The sequence below is a fragment of the Narcine bancroftii genome, chromosome 9 (assembly GCF_036971445.1).
Source record: "Narcine bancroftii isolate sNarBan1 chromosome 9, sNarBan1.hap1, whole genome shotgun sequence".
Taxonomy (NCBI): domain Eukaryota; kingdom Metazoa; phylum Chordata; class Chondrichthyes; order Torpediniformes; family Narcinidae; genus Narcine; species Narcine bancroftii.
Window position 1 is genome coordinate 50,835,660 of NC_091477.1, and position 22,133 is coordinate 50,857,792.

The 22,133-nt window shown below is 43.8% G+C and overlaps 1 protein-coding gene across 1 annotated transcript in view; it reads left to right on the top strand.

Moving 5' to 3' along the window:
* The window catches only part of LOC138743541 (uncharacterized), a 46,734-nt gene that overhangs the window by 18,601 nt on the left and 6,000 nt on the right, over positions 1 to 22,133 (top strand). The window contains exons 8-14 of the mRNA XM_069899032.1: positions 696 to 890; positions 3,533 to 3,674; positions 9,017 to 9,086; positions 10,285 to 10,379; positions 11,561 to 11,715; positions 16,321 to 16,504; positions 21,292 to 21,404. Of these exons, the coding sequence (XP_069755133.1) occupies positions 696 to 890; positions 3,533 to 3,674; positions 9,017 to 9,086; positions 10,285 to 10,379; positions 11,561 to 11,715; positions 16,321 to 16,504; positions 21,292 to 21,404 (954 nt within the window). The remainder of the gene's footprint in view (positions 1 to 695; positions 891 to 3,532; positions 3,675 to 9,016; positions 9,087 to 10,284; positions 10,380 to 11,560; positions 11,716 to 16,320; positions 16,505 to 21,291; positions 21,405 to 22,133) is intronic.

The following is a 22,133-nucleotide window of genomic DNA, read 5'->3' on the forward strand; positions in this document are numbered from 1 at the left end:
TGTGGTCAATAAATTGATGGAGATTCATTGCCAAGATAGCAATTAAATCCATTGTCGTTAGTGGAATGGTGGAAGATGAATTGGTTAGCTTGCCTACCAGTTCCTCCAATCAATCCTTTGATCATTCCAGCACTGGCTACTGGAAAGAGGTTAAGTAAATGCATCAGATTACATTGGCCACTAGCACACCAACGCTCTATATCCTTAGTTTGAAACAATCCCAGAAAAGCAATTTCTCAGCACCATAGCCCATGATCTCTGAGATTTCTAATGTTCATACAGCACTGACAGGCCCTTCAGCACAGCTCAAGCATGTCAACTGAGTTGGCGTTCTGGATTAGTCCCATTTGGCTACATTTGATCCATTTGCTTTTTAGCCCTTTTGTCCAAATGCCTTAAATTTCATTGTCGTATTTACCGTGATGTTTTGCTTGCTGTCTAGCGAGTCAACCCATTACCTCACCAGCAATAAAAACATTATAGGGGGCAGAGTTACAGAAAGAGATCAGTTGGAATGGGATATCACAATTTTACCATTGTGTTCAAGGTCTGATATCAACAGGAAATAAACTGTCCATTGAACCATTCTTTAATCCTCTTTTGGAGGGGCTGGCATGCAGATTACTGTGGATCTTTTAATCTTTGGGCTGTTACAAACTGGTTGCCACGTGTTTGTTTTTCTCCCTTCCCTTTAGTTGTGAATCATTCAATGCGTCTGAGACACAATTCTCTGAAAAGGTCAGACTCGACAGCACCAAAATGGCAAGGTCCTCCTGTGGCTGCAAAGCTTTGTTGGCCCATCATTCTGCGGGTGCGCCTCTGAGCAGGGCGGAGCAATCACCTGGAGTCAAGACACTGCGTGACCCTACCTTCCCACCCAGCTTTACTAGGTAAAGGAGCACCATGCTCTCCATGAATCAGAAGGTTAAGTCCATTTGAATGAGCTGAGCAACCCCCACACAGGGGTGTTCCTATGGACACTGTATTGTCAGTTGCCCTGACTCCCCAATAAGGACCTGAGTCCATCTTTGTTCTTGCAGATGAACAATGCTATGATACCGTCTAAAAACGTGTTGAGACTTTTCCCTGGTATTTTTGTGGGATGCAAGAAAGGAGCTGCTGGAATAATCTATGAAGGTAAATGAAGAGTTGGCTTTTGGGTTCTAGACCCTTTATCAAAACACAAAATGTCAACTCTCCATTTCTCTCCACAGATGCTGCCTGACCCATTGAGTTCTTCCACTGACTTTTTTAAATTAAGTAACAGAGCACAGTGGCAGGCCTTTTCAGCCCACGCTGTCCAAATTCTGTGCACCAGGTGACCAATTTAACCTATGAGCCACGTATTTCTTTTGAATGAAAGAGGAAACTGGAGCACCTGCAGGGAACCCACACGGACCCGGGACACTCCTCACTGATAGGGCGGAATTTGAACCCGGGACGCTGGAGCAGTAATAGCATCGCCCTAACTGCTACATAAACAGTGCCTGGTTCAGATTCCAGCATCTCCAGTCTCTAGCTCAATAGTTCTCAACCTTTTTTCTTTCCACTCACATCCCACTTTAAGTCATCCCTGTGCCATGGGTGGTCTGTGATTAGTAAGGGATGGCGTAAGGTGGTCTGTGAGTGAGAAGGGAAAGTTGAGAATCACTGCTCCAGACCCAATTGTTACTGAAATATTTGGCTTGAGAAAAATTGTCATTGACCCATTTCCTTTGGAGTTATGAATCTGTGCACATAACATCAATTAGGTACAATTAAAACAGTGGTTTTCAACCTTTTTCTTTCCACCCACGTACCACCTTAAGTAATTCCTTACTAATCACAGAGCAGCGATGGCATAGGGAATACTTAAAGTGGCATGTGAGTGGTAAGAAAAAGGATGTGAACCATTGGTCTCTGACATCTGATGCAACCATCAATAATAAGCATTATTTGCTGCTTCTTTCACTGATATTTTTTTTCATTTCAATACAAATTTTCTATCTGGACATGAAATACATAATTGAAATACATAAATGAAATACCCAATTGTCTGGGTATTTATTGAGACTTTGTCAAGAAAAAATGATGAGAACTCTTGTCTGAAAGCCAAAGGGCATGGAACAAATTCCTGAAAGAGATTATAAAATGCAGAATGGATGACTAATTGAAGCAGCAGATGGTAAAACCTTTGAGTCAGCTTTCAAACCAAGATGCATATGATGCAAAGGAATTTAAATTGATATAGTACCATCAGGTCTTCAGTATGCTATATTATTGACTTTTTAGACATATTCCCTATTGTAACAGAAACATATTATCACTTTAATACACAAAGGTGCTGGAGAAACTCAGTAGGCCACGAGCATTCGTAGGAAGCAAAGATATATAAACAATGTTTCAGGCCTGAGCCCTTCATCAAGGTATGAGTGAAAAAAGCAGGCAGGTGGCTGAATAAAAAATTGGGGAAGGAGGAAAGAAGGGACAGGAGGAGTTGCACAGCCAAAAAGGCCATAAGTGGATATGGATGGGAGGGAGGAAGAGAGAAAAGCTGATGTGATAGGGGGAGGGGATAGCTCTCTGAATTGAGCGGGAAAGGGGTGGGGAGGCAGAGGAAAGGAGATGTTAAGGAAAGAGAGAGAGAGGTGAGGGGCTTAACAGAAACTAGAGAAGTCGATGTTAATCCCATCTGGTTGGAGATGGAATAATAGGTGTTGTTCCTCCAATTTGTCGGCAGCATCAGTCTGGCTGCGCACGAGGTCAATCATGTCAGCGTGGGAATGACACGTGGAATTGAAATGTTGGGCCACTGGGAGGCCCCCCCCATTGCAGCGGACAGAGCAAAGGTGCTCAATGATACGAACACCCAGTGGGTGACCACTGTTTAATGTACTGGCAGAACTTTGTGCTCCATCAGCAAATCTGAAGCATTTTTGGAAAATCCCACCAATTGTCTGGGTATTTATGCATAAATCATGATGTTTCTGCATAGTTAGAAGCTAAAATATTAGGAGTTGCACGTTAATGCACTGCTTCCGACGATTCAGGCTGTACAAACAAGGAACAGGATTCTTGGTGAGGGAGGTTGCATCTAAGGAGGGGGTGGGGAGGTTTGGATGATGATTTCAAAATGTGGGAACTGGATAGCCCATCAATTGCTGCGTAAAGGACATGAGATTTCATTTTGGAGAAACCAAGAGCTAATCTGAATAAAGTTGTGGCCCAAATCTACACAAAAACCGGCAGATGCTGGAGTTATGGAATAAAAATGGGAAAAGACTGAATATAATCATTAGTTCAGGGAGCATCTGTGGAGACAGACAGTTAACATTTTTTGTGTAGTTCTTTTCAGCATTTTCTATTGCTACTTCCAAAAGGTCTATTTTATGAACAAGAATATAGTGTCATTGAAGGGGAATAGGTGCATTGAAGGGGAGGCAAACAAAATTGAATTCTGTGAAGAGAGCATTGACCTACATTAATTAATGGATGGTGGTAGTTTTTTTGAATGCCAGTAAGAACCTAACATCTTGTCGTTTCTGGGTGGCAGATCAATGTTTGTGGAAGAGCTGGATCTACTGGTACTTGCTGCTGACAATGGCAATATTTACCTCTGGGGCTTCGATGACTCCATGTCCAGTATTCTCAAGATGATGCCTTCAAAAATGGTTCAAGAGCAGAATAATGCAAGGGTAAGAGAGAACATGAGATGCACTAACATATCCAAGTCAACAATCCAAATATCCTGAGTTCTGACTTTTGAATTTACTGCTCTGAAATTTCAAATTACAGATTTTAAGAATGGTTTTATAGTAGTGGTTCTCAACCTTTATTCTTTCCACTCATATGCCACTTTAAGTATGCCAACGGTTCTCTGTGATTATTAAGGGATTGCTTAAGGTGGTATGTGAGTAGGAAGGTTGAGAATCACTGCTCTAGACCCAATTGTTACTTAAATATTTTGCTTGAGAAAAATTGTCATTGGCCCATTTCCTTTGGAGTTATGAAACTGTGCACATAAGAAGTCAATTAGGTACAATTAAAACAGGAGTTTTCAAACTTTTTCTTTCTACCCACATAATACCTTTAGCAATCCCTTACTAATCACAGAGCACCAATGGCATAGAGAATACTTAAAGTGGTGTATAAGTGGAAAGAAAAAGGTGAAGAACCACTGATTTAAAGTTTAGTTTTAAGTTTAAGTTTATTGTTGCAAAATACATCATACAGTGAGAAAGGTTCTTCTGCAAGCACCCTATAGGGCATCTATGGCATTGCATATATCTGTGTAAAGAGCACAATATATAGTATTACTCGAAAAGGGAAGATCAATTATCATCAGGCAAGAACAGCATGAAGGTACTGTCATGGGTTTCATACAGGAGCCTGATGGCTGCAGAGAAAATCCTGCCTTTAAGCCTTTTTCTCACCAAGCCTTATCTCTGACAGGGAAGAGAAATGAAAGTGTCTGTCTGGGGTGTGATGGGTTTCTCAGTTTGTTGGCTGCATTTCCAAGGCAACGGGTGATGTAGGTGAAGTCCAGGGAGGGAAGGAAACTTTGTACTGTTGGCCAATCAGTTTTAGGTAGGATTTTGTTTATCCCAATGATTTTGATAGATATTTGGTTGCATGGTAGCACTGCAGCTAATACTGTCAGCTCACTGCTCCAGAGATGAAGATTCAGTCATGACTTGGGTGGTGTCTGCATGGTATTTACACGTTCTCTCTGTGATGGTGTAGTTTCCTCTGGGTGCTCCGTTTCTCCCGAGATTCTTAAAGGTGTGTTGGCTACTCTAAGTTATTTGTTGCTGCAGGTTAATGATAAAAAGAATCAAGGGAATCAAGCAGATTCGCTGCACCTAGCGGCTGGCACAGAAGAAGCCCAGGAGAAGCCCATGTTTGCAGACCCGTGTGGGTTGATGAAACGCGTTGCATCCCTGTTAGCATGTTGCGAGAGAGACCATGACTCTGCAGCACACTGACATCACTCTCCTTTGTGGGGCGCGCTGACATCACTCCCTTTTTTTGAGGCGCGCTGACATCACTCCCTTTTTTTGAGGCGCGCTGACATCACTCCCCTTTATGAGGCACGTTGACATCACTCCCCTTTGTGAGGCACACTGACATCACTCCCCTTTGTGAGGCACGCTGACAACACTCCCCTTTGTGAGGCGCGCTGACATCACTCCCCTTTGTGAGGCACGTTGACATCACTCCCCTTTGTGAGGCGTGCTGACATCACTCCCCTTTTTTAGGCGCGCTGACATCACTCCCCTTTATGAGGCGCACTGACATTACCACCCCTTTATGAAGCACCCTGACATCACCACCCCTTTATGAAGCACCCTGACATCACTCCCCTTTGTGAGGCGCGCTGCCATTACTCCTCTTTGTGAGGTGCACTGACATTACTTCTCTTTGTGAGACGCGCTGACAACACTCCCCTTTATGAGGCGCACTGACATCACTCCCCTTTGTGGGGCGCGATTGTTTAAAATGAAAATCAGTTGGTAGTTGACTCTTCTGTGTTTCTTGAGCTCTGCAGTTAGTCCCACTAAATTGGTGACCCCAACAGTGAAAAGTAGTGAGAGAACCTGCAGAATGGATGCCACTACTGCGCTGCACGCGGTGGCTGTGAAACTGCCCACCTTCTGGCCTCACAGACCACGTCCATGGTTCCTGCAGGATGAGGCCTAGTTCCACATTAGGAACAGAACAGATGAAGCCACCAAATCGTGGCATGTAGTCACCTCATTAGATGAAGATTCTGCTGCCAAGGTAGATGATTTTAGCAACAACCCCCCCCGAGGAGGATCAATACATCACTTTAAAGGCACACCTCCTCACGACTTTCGGCATGTCTGACGTGGAAAAAGGCACCCGCTTATTCCATCTAGATGACTTGGGGGACAGAAGGCCGTCAGAACTGATGAATGTAATGCTTGCATTAGCAGACGGCCATTTCAACTGCTTAATGTTCAAGGCAGCCTTCTTGGAACGGCTCCCTCATGACATCGCCCTGCTGCTCTCTTCTGCTGACTTCTCCAAACTAAAGGAAGTGGCGAGGGAGGCAGTCAGACTTCAAAGGGCACCATCGACTTGAGTGGAAAAGTTTCAACAGGTCACCTTGGTCAATGCAGCCGCCAGTTCTACGGCACTCCACAACCTACTGAGGAAGAAAAAGCCATTGGAGAACAGTGTTTCTCCCATAGGAAGTGGGGCAGGAATGCGCCCCACTGTGAACCACCATGCATTTATGTGGTTGACTCCCAGGGAAACAACAACGTCAACCGCCACTGATGGCCTCGGCAATTGGTCTGTTATATGCCAATGATCAGTGCACAGGATGCAAACTGCTAGTCGACACTGGAGCTCAGTATCTTCCCACTATCCTCTTATGAGCGGGGATCTCTAGTGCCTCAAGCCGACTTGCATGCCACCAATGGCGCTACGATTAACAGTTATGGTACCAAGTGAATAAAACTGGTATTGGGCAACATAGCTTACCACTGGACTTTTATGCTAGCGACCGTAGGACAGCCCATTTTGGGAGAAGACTTCCTGAGGGCACGTGACTTGTTGGTAAACATGAAAGGGCTCGTTTGGTCCATACCACCACATTCCACACATGCCCACTTTTTTCTGGTCATCGGCTGGCAACACTGCTACGTGCGCAAACACTCACCACTGGTGATTTTGCAAACATATTAGCAGTTTCCTGAACTACTTACACCAGATTTCCATTTAGTCTCTCCATGTCATGTAGTTCAGCACTACGTAACTACAATCTGCCCTCCCCTACATTCCGAGGTACTCTGACTAGCTACTACAGGCCAAAAAAGAGTTCAAAACTATGGAAAAGCTAGGCATCATCCAAAGGACTGATAGTCCTTGGGCATCACCACTCCATATGGTGCCCAAAGCATCCGGTGGCCTAAAACCTTGTGGAGATTTCCGACCCCTTAACAGCGCAACTTTGCTGGATTAGTATCCAATACCCCACATTCAAGATTTGGCCGCCAACCTCCATGGAAAATGTATCTTCTCAAAGGTAAACTTATTAAAAGGTTATCACCAAATCGCTGTCCACCCGGAAGATATCCCTAAAACGGCCATTAATTCTCTATTTGGTCTATTTGATTTTTTGAGGATGCCTGTTGACCTGAAGTATGTGGCTCAGATGTTCCCATGCCTAATGGACACTGTCACGAGAGATTTGCCTTTCCTTTTTGTCTACCTTGATGACATCTTAGTGGCCAGCAAGTCAACACAAGAGCACGAACATCAGCTGCGACAATTGTTCCAGAGGCTTTTGGATTTTGGCCTTTCTATCAACCTTGCGTGGTGTGCATTTCACAAACATACAATTAACTTTTTGGGACATGGGAATTCGAACGCAGGTGCAACCCGCTTCCAGACAAAGTATCAGCCATTTGGGGCTTCCCAAAGCCCACAACAGTGGGGTGCAAGAATTCCTGGGTATGGTTAACTTTTATAACTGGTTCATCCCAGCAGCTCCCAGGATCATGAAGCCCTTATTCCACATCCTCACCGGCAAACCTAAAAAACTGCTCTGGACAACAAAGGCCACAGAAGCATTTGACAAGGCAAAAGAGGGGCTTTCAAAGGTAACCATGTTGGCCTACCCCCATATGCACGTCCTGCTTGTGTTCACATCAGACACAGTAGACATGGTCATGGTGGCAGACCTAGAACAGAAAATCATTCGTCACTGGCAACCTTTGGCGTTTTTCAGTTGCCACCTATGCCCACCCAAATTAAAGTACAGCATTTTTAATCAGGAGTTGTTAGCATTTTATCTGGCCATCAAACATTACAGATATTTCATTGAGGGCAGACATTTTACTGCATTTACTGACCATAAGCCTCTAATATTTGCCTTTTCTAAGATAATGGATCCTTCGTCGGCGCGTCAACAGAAGCATCTAGCCTATATTTCTGAATTTGCCTCTGATGTGTGACATTTGTCCAGTAAAGACAATGTTGCAGCTGATGCCTTGTCCAGGACAGAGGTCAATGCAATTACAGGTGGGCTGTATCTTGCAAGAGCCCAACAAGAGAACCAAGAGATACAAGCTTTCCCTACAACTATTACAGAGCTGCTCTTAGCTGATGTTCCATTGGTCCTTAACCTGGTGATCATACTTTGTTGGACTTTAACCGGCCACCCACGACCAATTATCCCACTGTCTTGGCAGATGAAACTTTTCAATCACATTCACCCCCTGTCCCATCCATCTGCCTGCACAACCATCAAGCACGTCCTCAAAATATACCTGGCATGGCTTAAGGAAGCAGGTCACTCACTGGGCATGAACATGTCTATCCTGCCTGGACGTTAAGGTCCATCATCACACCTGAGAACAGCTTCAACAATTTCCACCTATGACTCAAAGGTTTCTGCATGTACACATAGACATTATGGGCACACTGCCCATGTCCAGAGGTCAACGGTATGTACTAATAATGGTTGACCATTTTACCTGCTGGCTGGAGCTACATCAATGATGGACAACACGGCTGAAACGTGTGCTTGGCCTTTTCTCTCATCCTGGGTTGCTCGATTTGGAGTACCAGTCCATCTAACCTCTGACAGGGGAACTCAGTTTACTTCAACCTTGTGGGCAAACCTGGTGAGATTTTGCAGTATGCAATTACACAAACTACGACATATCACCTGCAGGCTAATGGGTTAGTGGAACATTTCCACCGGCATCTGAAACAAGCCTTGTGGGCAAGGCTTAACGGGCCTCAGTGGGCAGATGAGTTACCGTGGGTGCTGTTGGGTATTAGAATTACACGTAAGGGTAACCTGGAGATCTCTTCAGCAGAATTAGTTTACGGCACTCCACTCCCCTTTGTAAGGCATGTGGACATCACTCCCCTTTGTGAGGTGCACGATTGTGTAAAATAAAAACCAGTTGGTAGTTGACTCTTCTCTGGTAACCTGTGTTTCTTGAGCTCTGCTTTTAGTCCCACTAAAATGTGCAACTTCTTTCTTATCTTTTTCTAGAAGCAAGGTGTGAACAGACCATGCAGTCCACTTGAAGAGGAAAATGGTTTGATCACTAACCGTGTTTCAGGTAGAGAAGACTGCTTTGTATTATAATTTCACACTGGAACCCCAACAATTCAATATTTAGTACAATGTTTGCTTGTTGACCAAAGGTATCTGAGGACGAATTAGACTTCCCTCAGGCAAAAGGGGCAGAAGGGGGACCGTATAGATGATTATAAAATCACAAGAAGAATAGATAAGGAAAATACTCACAAACCTTTTCCAAGGGTGGAGAGATCTAAAAATAAATTATAGATTTTAGATATAAATTTTAGGTGAGAGGGAAAAATTTAAAGGGGATCTGATCGCCAACATTTTCACAGAGGGTGGTGGGTACTGTTATGGGCCCAGAGGACCCCAAAACACAGCAGCAATAGAAATTCACCAAGACAAATGGTTTCTTAAACCAAAGTTACTTTTAATTATCTTTAAACATGAAAACAGGATCAAATTTTTATTTATTACTATTAACTTAACCTAACTTAACCCCCTTCAAATTCTAAATGCAATATATGTAATGTGTGTGTAAGTTCTTTGATTCACAGTCTAATCTCACTTCTCACACCTCCAAGTTCACTGCAGGCAATTCTTATACTGTGCACAGAATTTAACATTTATGAATTTCACCATGCTTTGGTGCTTGAAAGATAAATGGTTACTGTGAATTGTCAGAAGTGTATTGATAAGTGGGAGAATGAAGGGGTAGTGGGTGAGAATGTGGGGAAGCAAAGAAGGGTTGATGTAGGATTGGTGTACATTGGTACAAACAGTGACTGCTTCTGTGCTTCATAACTTTATGACTTCATAACTTGTACACATAACCTTCCCACATGCACACAGGGGCAGGGCACCCCTATGGCAGGGGTAGTCAATGCATCAAGATAAACAGCGACAGGAGGTCTCGCGAGAGCTGGCCTTGGTGCTCGCTATGCTCTATTTGATATTGTATAATTGAGAGCAAGCGCTAGGATGTTGAAGGAGGACAAGTGCATGGTGAGCGATCCTTGTGTGACTGGGTTGATGGCAATGGTGCTTGGTGGGGGGGGGGCTACTGCTGCCCAGTCTTCAGGTTGCACCCACCCCTTCAAATAGCAACCGAGCATGTGCCATGCCTGCCATACCCGAGATATGCTCATGGACGCAAATGTATATAAGTGCACAAAGCACACCAGCTCGACCTACTCATGCACAAAGTCACTAACTCCACTTCTTTCCTGATGTAGGGTTTGTCTGTAAGAAGGTGCTGTCTCATCATATTCAACCAGTGGGAGGAATTGCAGCAGTCGGAAGGGATCAAGGTTATGACTCTATCTATCTGGTGAGTTCATATTCCTTCAGCCCCTCTCATTGAGGATCAAGGAATACAAGGACTCTTTGTGGACTGAACATGAGGGTCTTTGAACATTAGAAAGGGTTTCATTGGGGTGGATGATGATTGTGCCAATTGGATGTCTCAGCTCATCCCAGTCTCCCAAAAGGAAGGGTTTGCTTTCATGGTGTAGTTGGTTAGATGCTGATTTCACAACCTTGGATTTCTGATCAGCCCAGATCAATGGAAGTGGGTTTTTTCTCTCCATCTGTTGGACGTGAGGATCTGAAGGGAATGAGAATGATGTAATCAAAAAGTGAACATGAACTTGGAATGCAAGACTGTCCCGAGTCACAGTCAGCACCGGAGTCAACAGCAAGAACAAATAAGGAAGGGGACTGAGGCATATTGTTGAAGCAAAGGGGAGATCTTCATATTTATTTTATTTCTGCCATCTCTTTTGGGGGGGATTGTTCTCCAAAGATTTCAGCCCTGTGAGCCCCACTGTAGGAGCCAACCTCCAACTTTATATTCCCACTAAGGGAGTCGCATTAAGCAAGTTGAAACTATTTTCAGGTCAGCACTGAACAGGGAAGTTCATTAATGTCCATATTACGTCAGAGCCCTGCTGTACCTAATCAAAGAGATTAACAGCTACCATGTCTTTCAAACTCTTGTGATCTTTCTTAAAAATATGAATTTACTCTGTACAGCACCTAATAACCTGATTACGCCTGAGACTGTCTGATCTCAGAAACTAGGCAGACTCAGGACTGATCAGTACTGGGAGGGGAGACCGCCTAGGAACACCAGGGCCTGTAGGTTTCTGTGAGGGGTGCTGGACAAAGTGGCTACTCTCTGTCCATCTTAAGGTGGACAAAAGTAAAAGAATTTCATGTATATTCTAAATGTTGTATTACATGACAATAATGAAGCCTAAGAATCACAGTAGTTGAGGAACAGTGTGGAATCTATGCCATCTGTATTTGCCTTTGGGGAGTCTATTTGGACAGTGTAGTGACACTTTGACATACCTTATGTAGAGGCTGAACCTCTTTTGGTCTGATGGGACAGTGCAGAGGAAGTATCATTGCATTTCAGAAACCAGTATAAAAGCAAAATTGTCCATTTTTCTTGCAAATATGACTGCTAATTTTCTTGTTTTTATTTTGCGGTTTGTTGTTTGACAGATCTCTGGTGGTTGGGACAGGCAATTATGTGTGTGGGATCTGCAAACAGGTGTGCTGAACAACACATTCTCCAACACAGCACCTGGTGAGGGTGGCACTGTAAAAGAGCTGGCATGTGATGGCGCAATTCTAGATCTTGCCTACAGCCCAAAGCGGTGAGTTGTGGTCAGCATAAAAATCAATCTCATTCATCTGGCAGAATCCACAGTTAGTTTTCTAAGCAGCTGCCCCAGAGAATCTCCGAGTGCACATTTAACTAATGTGGTTAGATCAGTGATTCTCAACCTTTTTCCACTCATATACCACTTTAAGATTTCCCTATGCCATAGGTGCTCTGTGATTAATAAGGGATTGCTTAAGGTGGTTTGTGGGTGGAAAGAAAAAGGTTGAAAACCACTGTTGTAATCGCATCTAATTGACTTGTTATGTGCACAGTTTCATAACTCCAAAGGAAATGGGCCAATGACAATTTTTCTCAAGCAAAATATTTCAGCAACAATTGGGTCTAAAGCAGTGATTCTCAACCTTACCTTCCCATTCACATACCTTAAGCAATCTCTTATTAATCACAGAGCACCTATGGCATAGGGATTACTTAAAGTGGTATGTGAGTGGAAAGAAAAAGGTTGAGAACTATTGGGTTATTAATTAAGATGTGCAGGAACATGGTATAACATGAAGTAAAACTCCTGGAATCCAGTACCTATGGGGATTGATAGATTTTTCTGATTGCTTCAGATTGTGTGAATTGGTGAACTAACAGCGAGGCACACCAATTTTAAACCTTCGTATTTTTTACCTATTTCATTTCCGTTATTTGTTTTTTGGTTGGCTGCTTGAATTCTGGATAACAGGGGTTTTTACTGTATTCACAAAGAATTCAATCATCCACAAGGCCAGAAAGAAAAGATATGTTTGTGCACCAAATAATTAGAAAGGATAATTGGTTGTTGATATACTGCACTGTACTTGGAGAGCAAGAATAAGGAAATCTTTCCAAAATTGTGAAAAAAAAATTTAAAAATGCAAATATAGGAACTTTTAACATTTTTTGAAAAAGAAAATACTGGAAACACTTATCGGGTCAGGTCACATGTGTGGGAAGGGGAACAGTGCTAATGTTTCAGGCCAACCAGACCGACTGAGTGCTTCAACATTGTTTTTATTTCTGCAAACTGTATTAGGTTTTGATGAAGCTTAATAGTCGAAGATTCCTTTTAGCAGAGAAGCTTGCATTTATTATCCATTCCTGATGGTCTTGAACTGAGCAGGTTGTTAAGGGGAACTGTATAGAATGGTTCTGGTGTCACCCACAGGCCATACTGGGTAAGGTCAACAGATTTCCTTCCCTGAAAAACATTAGTGAAGCAAATGGGTTTCTACAATAAATGAGTGTTCTCTCAGTTCTAACTCACACAGCAAAACCTGCAGAGATGTGGCTGAGTGCAATACACAAATGTGCTGGAGAAACTCAAGAGATCATGCAAAACATCTATAGGAAGTCAGGGGTAACCAACAATTCAGGCCTGAACTCTTTGTCAAAGTATGAGCAAAGAGCAGGCAGGGGTCTGAATATAAAGGCATAGTTTAAATTTTAATTAAAAAAAAAAATTAGACATACAGCACGATAACATGCCATTTCAGTCTATGAGTCTGTGCTGTCCAATTTACACCCATTAACCTACGCCCCAGTAGGTTTTGAAACAAAGGAGGAAACTGGAGACTCCAGAGAAAACCCACACAGACTCAGGGAGAATGTACAAACTCCTTACAGACAGTGCTGGATTCGAACCCCGGTCTCGATTGCTAGCGCTGTAAAGGCATTGTACTAACCACTACGCCAACCAAATTCCTGTTTTTATTTTAATTGTTTGAATTTAAATTCTCAATTTGTTAGGTTAAGATGCAGTGTGCTGAAGGTACTGGGACTCAATGCCTGTCAAAGTATGACAAAGGATTTAGTGCAAGCAGCATCACTGGAGATAGACAACAAAATTAGTTAGGGAAAAAAAACCTCAAGTTTAACACTTGCTGTGCCAGACAACCACTCAGATACTGCACTGGCTGCAGCCTTTCCAAATGAAGTTGCATTCCCAGACTTCCCTCCTCTAGTTCCCTCTCTCTCCACTTCCCCCCACAGTCAATCAACAAGTCCATACTCATGGAAGGTGACTGCCCAGTGGATAATTTCACCACCACCTCTATTTATATGATCATAAAAGGAAGTATTTGAAGAAAATTAAAAATTTCTCTCAAAGGACTTCTCAATTATTAAATCTTTAGTTCTTGGAGACTGCATGATATTTCTCTTCAGCTTCACTATCAATTCTGTCAAACAGAATTGTCCCAAATGAAACAGAAATAGTCTTTATTCACTACATTAGATCCACCAGCGTTGTCTCCGCTCCATCCTCAACATCCATTGGAGCGCTTACATCCCTAACGTCGAAGTACTCGAGATGGCAGAGGTCGACAGCATCGAGTCCACGCTGCTGAAGATCCAGCTGCGCTGGATGGGTCACGTCTCCAGAATGGAGGACCATCGCCTTCCCAAGATCGTGTTATATGGCGAGCTCTCCACTTGCCACCGTGACAGAGGTGCACCAAAGAAAAGGTACAAGGACTGCCTAAAGAAATCTCTTGGTGCCTGCCACATTGACCACCGCCAGTGGGCTGATAACGCCTCAAACCGTGCATCTTGGCGCCTCACAGTTTGGCGGGCAGCAACCTCCTTTGAAGAAGACCGCAGAGCCCACCTCACTGACAGAAGGCAAAGGAGGAAAAACCCAACGCCCAACCCCAACCAACCAATTTTCCCCTGCAACCGCTGCAATCGTGTCTGCCTGTCCCGCATCGGACTTGTCAGCCACAAACGAGCCTGCAGCTGACGTGGACTTTTTACTCCCTCCATAAATCTTCGTCCGCGAAGCCAAGCCAAAGAAGAGATCACAAAATATTGATGTTGGACCCTGCCCCCTGGTCACCAATGCCATCCCTCTCCACCATTACCATCCCTCTCCACAGTCCATGGCTGAATTGACTGATTGCAAATCTATGCTCCTGCTTCACCTTGAACTGGTTCTCTGGTTCCATTTCTTCTCCAGTCCAAAGGGTGCTTGCTTTTCCTGCATTATCAATTGGCCCCATCAATCTCCAACTACCTTCCGACCAAATCCACATCCACTGTACTTGTTGAGAGACTTCTCTCGCTTCCTTTGCTTTATATGTTGTAATTTAAACCTGATCTTGCAGTTCCTCCACCTTCAACTCCCTTCACCAATGAGACACCTTGAGTAGATGGTCACTGTGGATTCTTTACCTGAAATTGCCTCTTGCTTGGTCCAGATTTTTTGGAGTGATGACAGCAGAAACTTTTGGGCTTGGAATGGAGCTGAAATCTGAAACTGCAGAAACCACAGCACTGTCAAGTCCGTGGGGTTTGTGTGCTCCTAGTTCAAGTGTAGATCATGAGGACTCATTACACACATTGGTACCTGAGCATTAATGCATCTTGACTAATAATCTAATACCCAAGACAATGCCTTGCATTAGAGTTAAGATTTGGGGATTTAAATTTCAAATTTTACAAATCTGTCATTCTGTAAATGAATTCAGTGAAAGTGACCCCAAAGCTGTTAGGATTTGGTTCACTAATATAAAATTTTTTTAAAAATCTGAAGATAAGCTTGGGGCGGTATCATGGAGAATGAGGGAGATTTTGTCAGATTTTTAGCCCCTGCAGATTTTTTTTGGTTTTCAAAATGGTTCGCTGGCCCACTATTGGGTAAGAAACTTGTCATCCTGACCTGGTCTACCCTACCTATGATCTTTGTTCATCATCAAGGTTGATGCTTCTTAACTGCCCGCTGTCATGGCTTGCTCAGCCTCACCCTTGTATCACAGAACTGTAAGAACCATTTCATCGTTGGCACAGGAGCACCAGTCTCCAAACACCAGTACTATTCCAAGGACAACTAGAAGCATTTCCAAAAATTACATATTCCAAGTTTTTTTAACCAATTTATGTACAGTAAAACCCCTGGTATCCATCATCTATGGGAATTGGTAAATGCCGGATAAATGAATTTTCCAGTTGCTTGAGATTGCATGTTGAGTGATTGGCAAACTAATGGCAAGGAGCACCAATTTTAAACATGTTTTGTTTTACCTCGTATTTATTTTCTGGAATTTGTTTTGCTGGTTGCTTGAATTACAGATAACAGCTGTTTTACTGCATCGAGCTTCAAATTTATTAACCTGTCTAACTTCTTATTTATATTTCCTATCAATATAGAAGGAAGCCATTTGGCCTATCAAGTCTATGCTGGATAAGAGAACAATCCCATTTCCTTACTAATTTTCTCTGCAATCGATTCCCATTCTATCAACCCACCTACATTAGGGTTGATTTTTAACTACCAGTTAACCTACTTATCCACAAATCTATGGCAGTGGAAGGAAAACAGCGTAACTGGAGGAAATATACATAGATAAAGGAAGAACATTGAACTTCGCACATACAGCACCCAAAGTCAGATTGAACTTGGGTCACTGGAGATAATGGCTCCACCAGCTGTTCAACCTATCACCAATAGTTTGAAAGGTTGGAGTGAGTCAATGCAGTGATTTTGCTCTACCAAATAATTTATATGAAAGGCTTCCTCATAAAGTAACCTGATTTTTCCTTGCTTAATAGATTAATAGATATGAATAAAATCCATGTTAACTTGATTAATTCAAAATCCCTTATTGTTGTTTAGGAATGAGTTTGCCTATTCTTCAAGTGATAGGATGGTCTACATTCGCCACTTCAGCCCTATCACAAGTGAGATGAAACTTGTAAGCATTCTGCAGGGTCACGAGGCTGACATCACTTCCATCTTGTGGCATTCTCTCTTAAATAAATGGCTTAGTGGTTCAGAGGATGGGACTATACGAATCTGGGTAAGTGTTTCATGGAGAACATTGGAAGTAACTGAAGAAGCTGGACTGGAAGAGACTAAAGGCCTTATTTTTTTGCAAAGCTTTCACAATTTCAGTGCAGTACAAAGCATTTTATACCCAATGGTGTATGTTTGAAAAGTAATTATTGTTCTGGAGAAAATCAAACACATAACTAATTTGGATACAGCTAGGTTTCACAAATATTAGAAAAGAGTTTATTGTCTTTTACCTAAGTACAACGTACAGATGCACTGGAATTCTTACTTTTTGCAACCAACCAGTATAGAAGAGGAAAAGGTAAAAATTCCATTATTGTCAGAATGTAACATACATGAAATTCTTTAACTTTTGTCTCGCGAAAGGCAGACAGAGAGTCTCCACTTTCTCCAGCACCCCTCACAGAAACCTTCAACACTTGGTGTTCCGAGGCAGTCCCCACTCCAGTACTGACCAGCCCTGAGCCTGCTTAGTTTCCGAGACCAGACAATCTCAGGTATATTCAGGCTATTAGGTTCTGCAAATACACCAACTGCACCAATTATAGTATATAAATTGAATTTCTACATAATGCAAAGACAGAAAAAGTCCATAAATGGAAAAGGGCAGGTAAATAAACATTTGCTTCAGTGGTTCTCAACCTTTTTCCTTTCCACTCACATCGAACTTTAAGTAATCCCTTTGCCATCAGTGCTCTGTGATGAGTAAGGGATTGCTTAAGGTGGGATGTAAGTGGGAAGGGAAGGTTGAGAATCACTGCTTTAGACCCAATTGTTACTGAAATATTTTGTTTGAGAAAAATTGTCATTGGCTCATTTCCTTTGGAGTTATGAAACCGTGCATGTAACGAGTCAATGAGGGACGATTAAAACAGTGATTTTCAAACTTTTTCTTTCCTCTCACATACCACCTTAAGCAAACCCCAGAGCACCTATGGCATAGGGATTACTTAAAGTGATATGTGAGTGGAAAGTAAAAAGTTGAGACCCACTGATTTAGTTGTAGTTGGTGCAAAAAAAAAAGTAAAATTTCAGTAGTTCCTTTATTTGGATAAATGGCCAGATTATATGTTGTGTAAATGTGGCTTCTTAGGTAAATGCGACAGGAGATTCCTCCTGCTAATTCCAAACTGCACTACTTTTTCATCCATTTTATCGAAGAGATCAGACAATATAGCATTAATAATGATGAGTTTGTTTTCATATACATTGTACAATGTACATATTATTTCAGACATTCTTCTTTTCTTTGGTTTGGCTTCGCGGACGAAGATTTATGGAGGGGTAATGTCCACGTCTGCTGCAGGCTCGTTGGTGACTGACAAGTCCGATGCGGGACAGGCAGGCACAGTTGCAGCGATTGCAATGGAAAATTGGTTGGTTGGGGTTGGGTGTTGGGTTTTTCCTCCTTTGTCTTTTGTCAGTGAGGTGGGCTCTGCGGTCTTCTTCAAAGGAGGTTGCTGCCCGCCAAACTGTGAGGCGCCAAGATGCACGATTTGAGGTGATATCAGTCCACTGGCAGTGGTCAATGTGGCAGGCACCAAGAGATTTCTTTAGGCAGTCGTACCTCTTCTTTGGTGCACCTCTGTCTCGGTGGCCAGTGGAGAGCTCGCCATATAACACGATCTTGGGAAGGCGATGGTCCTCCATTCTGGAGACGTGACCTACCCAGCACAGTTGGATCTTCAGCAGCGTGGATTCGATGCTGTCGGCCTCTGACATCTCGAGTACTTCGATGTTGGAGATGAAGTCGCTCCAATGAATGTTGAGGATGGAGTGGAGACAACGTGGGTGGAAGCGTTCTAGGAGCCGTAGGTGATGCCGGTAGAGGACCCATGATTCGGAGCCGAACAGGAGTGTGGGTATGACAATGGCTCTGTATACGCTAATCTTTGTGAGGTTTTTCAGTTGGTTGTTTTTCCAGACTCTTTTGTGTAGTCTTCCAAAGGCGCTATTTGCCTTGTGAGTCTGTTGTCTATCTCGTTGTCAATCCTTGCATCCGATGAAATGGTGCAGCCGAAATAGGTAAACTGGTTGAACATTTTGAGTTTTGTGTGCCCGATGGAGATGTGGGGGGGCTGGTAGTCATGGTGGGGAGCTGGCTGATGGAGGACCTCAGTTTTCTTCAGGCTGACTTCCAGGCCAAACATTTTGGCAGTTTCCGTAAAACAGGACGTCAAACGCTGAAGAGCTGGCTCTGAATGGGCAACTAAAGCGGCATCGTCTACAAAGAGTAGTTCACGGACAAGTTGCTCTTGTGTCTTGGTGTGAGCTTGCAGGCGCCTCAGATTGAAGAGCTGCCATCCATGCGGTACCGCATGTAAACAGCGTCTTCATTGTTGAGGTCTTTCATGGCTTGGTTTAGCATCATGCTGAAGAAAATTGAAAAGAGGGTTGGTGCGAGAACGCAGCCTTGCTTCACGCCATTGTTAATGGAGAAGGGTTCAGAGAGCTCATTGCTGTATCTGACCCGACCTTGTTGGTTTTCGTGCTGTGGAATAACCACGTTGAGGAATTTGGGCGGGCATCCGCATCCGAGGCACTCTAGTATTTGCCAAAGCCCTTTCCTGCTCACGGTGTCGAAGGCTTTGGTGAGGTCAACAAAGGTGATGTAGAGTCCTTTGTTTTGTTCTCTGCACTTTTCTTGGAGCTGTCTGAGGGCAAAGACCATGTCAGTAGTTCCTCTGTTTGCGCGAAAGCCGCACTGTGATTCTGGGAGAACATTTTCGGCGACACTAGGTATTATTCTATTTAGGAGAATCCTAGTGAAGATTTTGCTTGCAATGGAGAGCAGCTTGATTCCCCTGTAGTTTGAGCAGTCTGATTTCTCACCTTTGTTTCTGTACAGGGTGATGATGATGGCATCATGAAGGTCCTGAGGCAGCTTTCCTTGGTCCCACCAGAGCTTGAAAAACTCGTGCAGTTTACCATGCAGACTTTTGCTGCCAGCCTTCCAGACCTCTGGGGGGATTCCAACCATACCTGCTCCTTTGCCACTTTTCAATTGTTCAATTGCATTATATGTCTCTTCTCGGGTGAGGACTTCATCCAGCTCTAGCCTTGAGGGCTGTTGAGGGAGCTGGAGCAGGGTGGATTCTTGGACTGAGCGGTTGGCACTGAAAAGAGATTGGAAGTGTTCTGACCATTGGTTGAGAATGGAGATCTTGTCGCTGAGGAGGACTTTGCTGTCTGAGCTACGCAGCAGGCTTTGGACTTGGGGTGAGAGGCCGTACACAGCCTTTAGAGCCTCGTAAAAGCCCCTGAAGTCGCCAATGTCCGCGCTGAGCTGGGTTCGTTTGGCGAGTCTAGTCCACCACTCATTTTGGATCTCCCGGAGTTTGCGCTGAAGATGGCTGCATGCGCGACGGAAGGCTCATTTCTTCTCTGGCCAGGACGGCTTTGCAAGGTGAGCCTGGTGGGCAGCTCGCTTCTTTGCCAGCAGCTCCTGGATTTCCTGGTTGTTTTCGTCGAACCAGTCCTTCTTTTTCCTGGAGGAGAAGCCCAGTACCTCTTCAGTGGATTGCAGTATGGCAGTCTTCAGCTGATCCCAGAAGATTTCAGGGGACGAGTCCGTGAGGCGGATTGCATCCTCGAGCTTTGCTTTGAGGTTTGCCTGGAAGTTTCCTCTCACTTCGTCTGACTGCAAGTTTCCAACATTGAACCTCTTTCTGGGGGCTTTACTGTTCCTGGACTTTGGCTTGAAGTGAAGGTTGAGCTTGCAGTGAACCAGCCGGTGGTCAGTGTGGCATTCCGCGCTGGACATGACCCTGCTGTGGAGCACATCTCATTTGTCTCTTTCTCGCACCAGGACGTAGTCCAGGAGGTGCCAGTGTTTGGATCAGGGATGCATCCAGGTAGTCTTCAGGCTGTCCCTCTGCTGAAAAAGGGTATTTGTAATGACAAGCCGCTGTTCTGCGCAGAGCTCCAACAGGAGGCGCCCGTTGTTGTTGCACTTGCCGACACCATGCTTGCCCAGGATTCCTGGCCAGGTTTCTGAGTTTTTGCCGACGCGAGCGTTGAAGTCGCCAAGGATGACAACCTTGTCTGCTGTAGGGGTGCGTTGAATGAGGTTGCGCAGATCAGTGTAGAACTTGTCCTTTTCTGCTGGTTCCACCTGGAGGGTTGGAGCATAGACACTGATGAGGGTGATGCGACGCTTGTTTTGAAGGGGGAGTCGCATGGACATGATCCGGTCCGAGTGGCCTGTTGGGAGGTTTTCGAGTTTGGAGGCAATGGAGTTCTTGACCATGAAGCCTACACCAGATAGGCGTCGTTCATCCATAGGCTTGCCAGACCAGTAGAGTGTGTAGCCTGCGCCGCAATCTTGGAGGCTGCCTACATCTTCAAGGCGGCCTTCACTGAGAGCGGCTATGTCGATGTCAAGTCTGAGGAGTTCATGTGCGATGAAGGCAGACCGATGTTCAGGTCGGTGACTGTCAGCATTGTCTAGCATGGTTCTGATGTTCCGGCATGCGAGCTTGAGTTTGTGAGCATCTTTTGAGGGGTAGGACGTGGAGGGGGAGGACGTGGACATGTCCTCGGGAATTTCAGACATTAGATTAGATCTTTTAACAGAGATCAAAAACTATAATCAACTGACTCAGGCTGACACACAATAATAATCAGATCTGTACAATACATTGATATGCAGTGTTTGGACATTCTTATGAGCTACCAATGAAATGCACATACACAGAACTGCCATAGTGTCATAAGCGCCCAGTGCAGCAAATAAAGAATACTGGGTGATCTGAGTGTTTCCCAATATTTATCACTGTTTATTTGTAACAGAGTGAAGATGGAACACAATGTGAGCAGATCCTGGTCACGTATGAAGCAGTTAATTGTCTTTGCATTGATCAGATCAATGGCTGCATTATAGCTGGGATTCAGGAAAACATGAGGTAAGGTTTAAGAGTGAGAAGCAGGGTGGATTGATGGAGTTGGTGAGAGTAGTGGCTGTTTTGGAACATCTTTTGTAAAAACACAGAAATGCCGGAGGGACTCAGCAGGTCCTGCAGTCTCCATAGGAGGTAAAAATAGATTACCAATGTTTTGGGCCTGAGCCATTCTTCAAGATATGAACATCTATTGTGAACATTTTGTGGTTATTGCAAGTGGTTGGCTGTTTTAATATGTATTCAAGCAAATCAGATATGATTTTGGAACATAGGTAGTTTTGTTAAAGTCAAACAGCAGAGGGAGATACAGCAAGAAGTTTTCTAAATACTGCCCATTGGATTATTACTCATTTTCTCTGCATCAATCAAATATTCTCTCCTGCAACTTTCTCATGGTTAACATTGGTGATCTTTTTTCTCAAGTTTGAGCTGAACTTTTTTCTTGAACCTACATGCCACCGAGTTACATCAGGTGAGAAATGATTAATTCCCACATGCACATGTGCATCAAGTAATGTTCACTCTCTATTCCTGGCCTCACATTGGCTTATCATTTGATCATGTTTAAAATTTACCTTCATTTTCAAATCTCCACAGAGTCTTATCACTCCCTTCTTCCAGAGACGTAAGCCTTTGAAGATGTTTCCTGTCATCTGTTTCTGATTTTCATCTCTCCACCATTAGTGGCTGTTCCTTAATCTGTGAGCCAAGGTTTTGGTTTTGCAAAGGCCA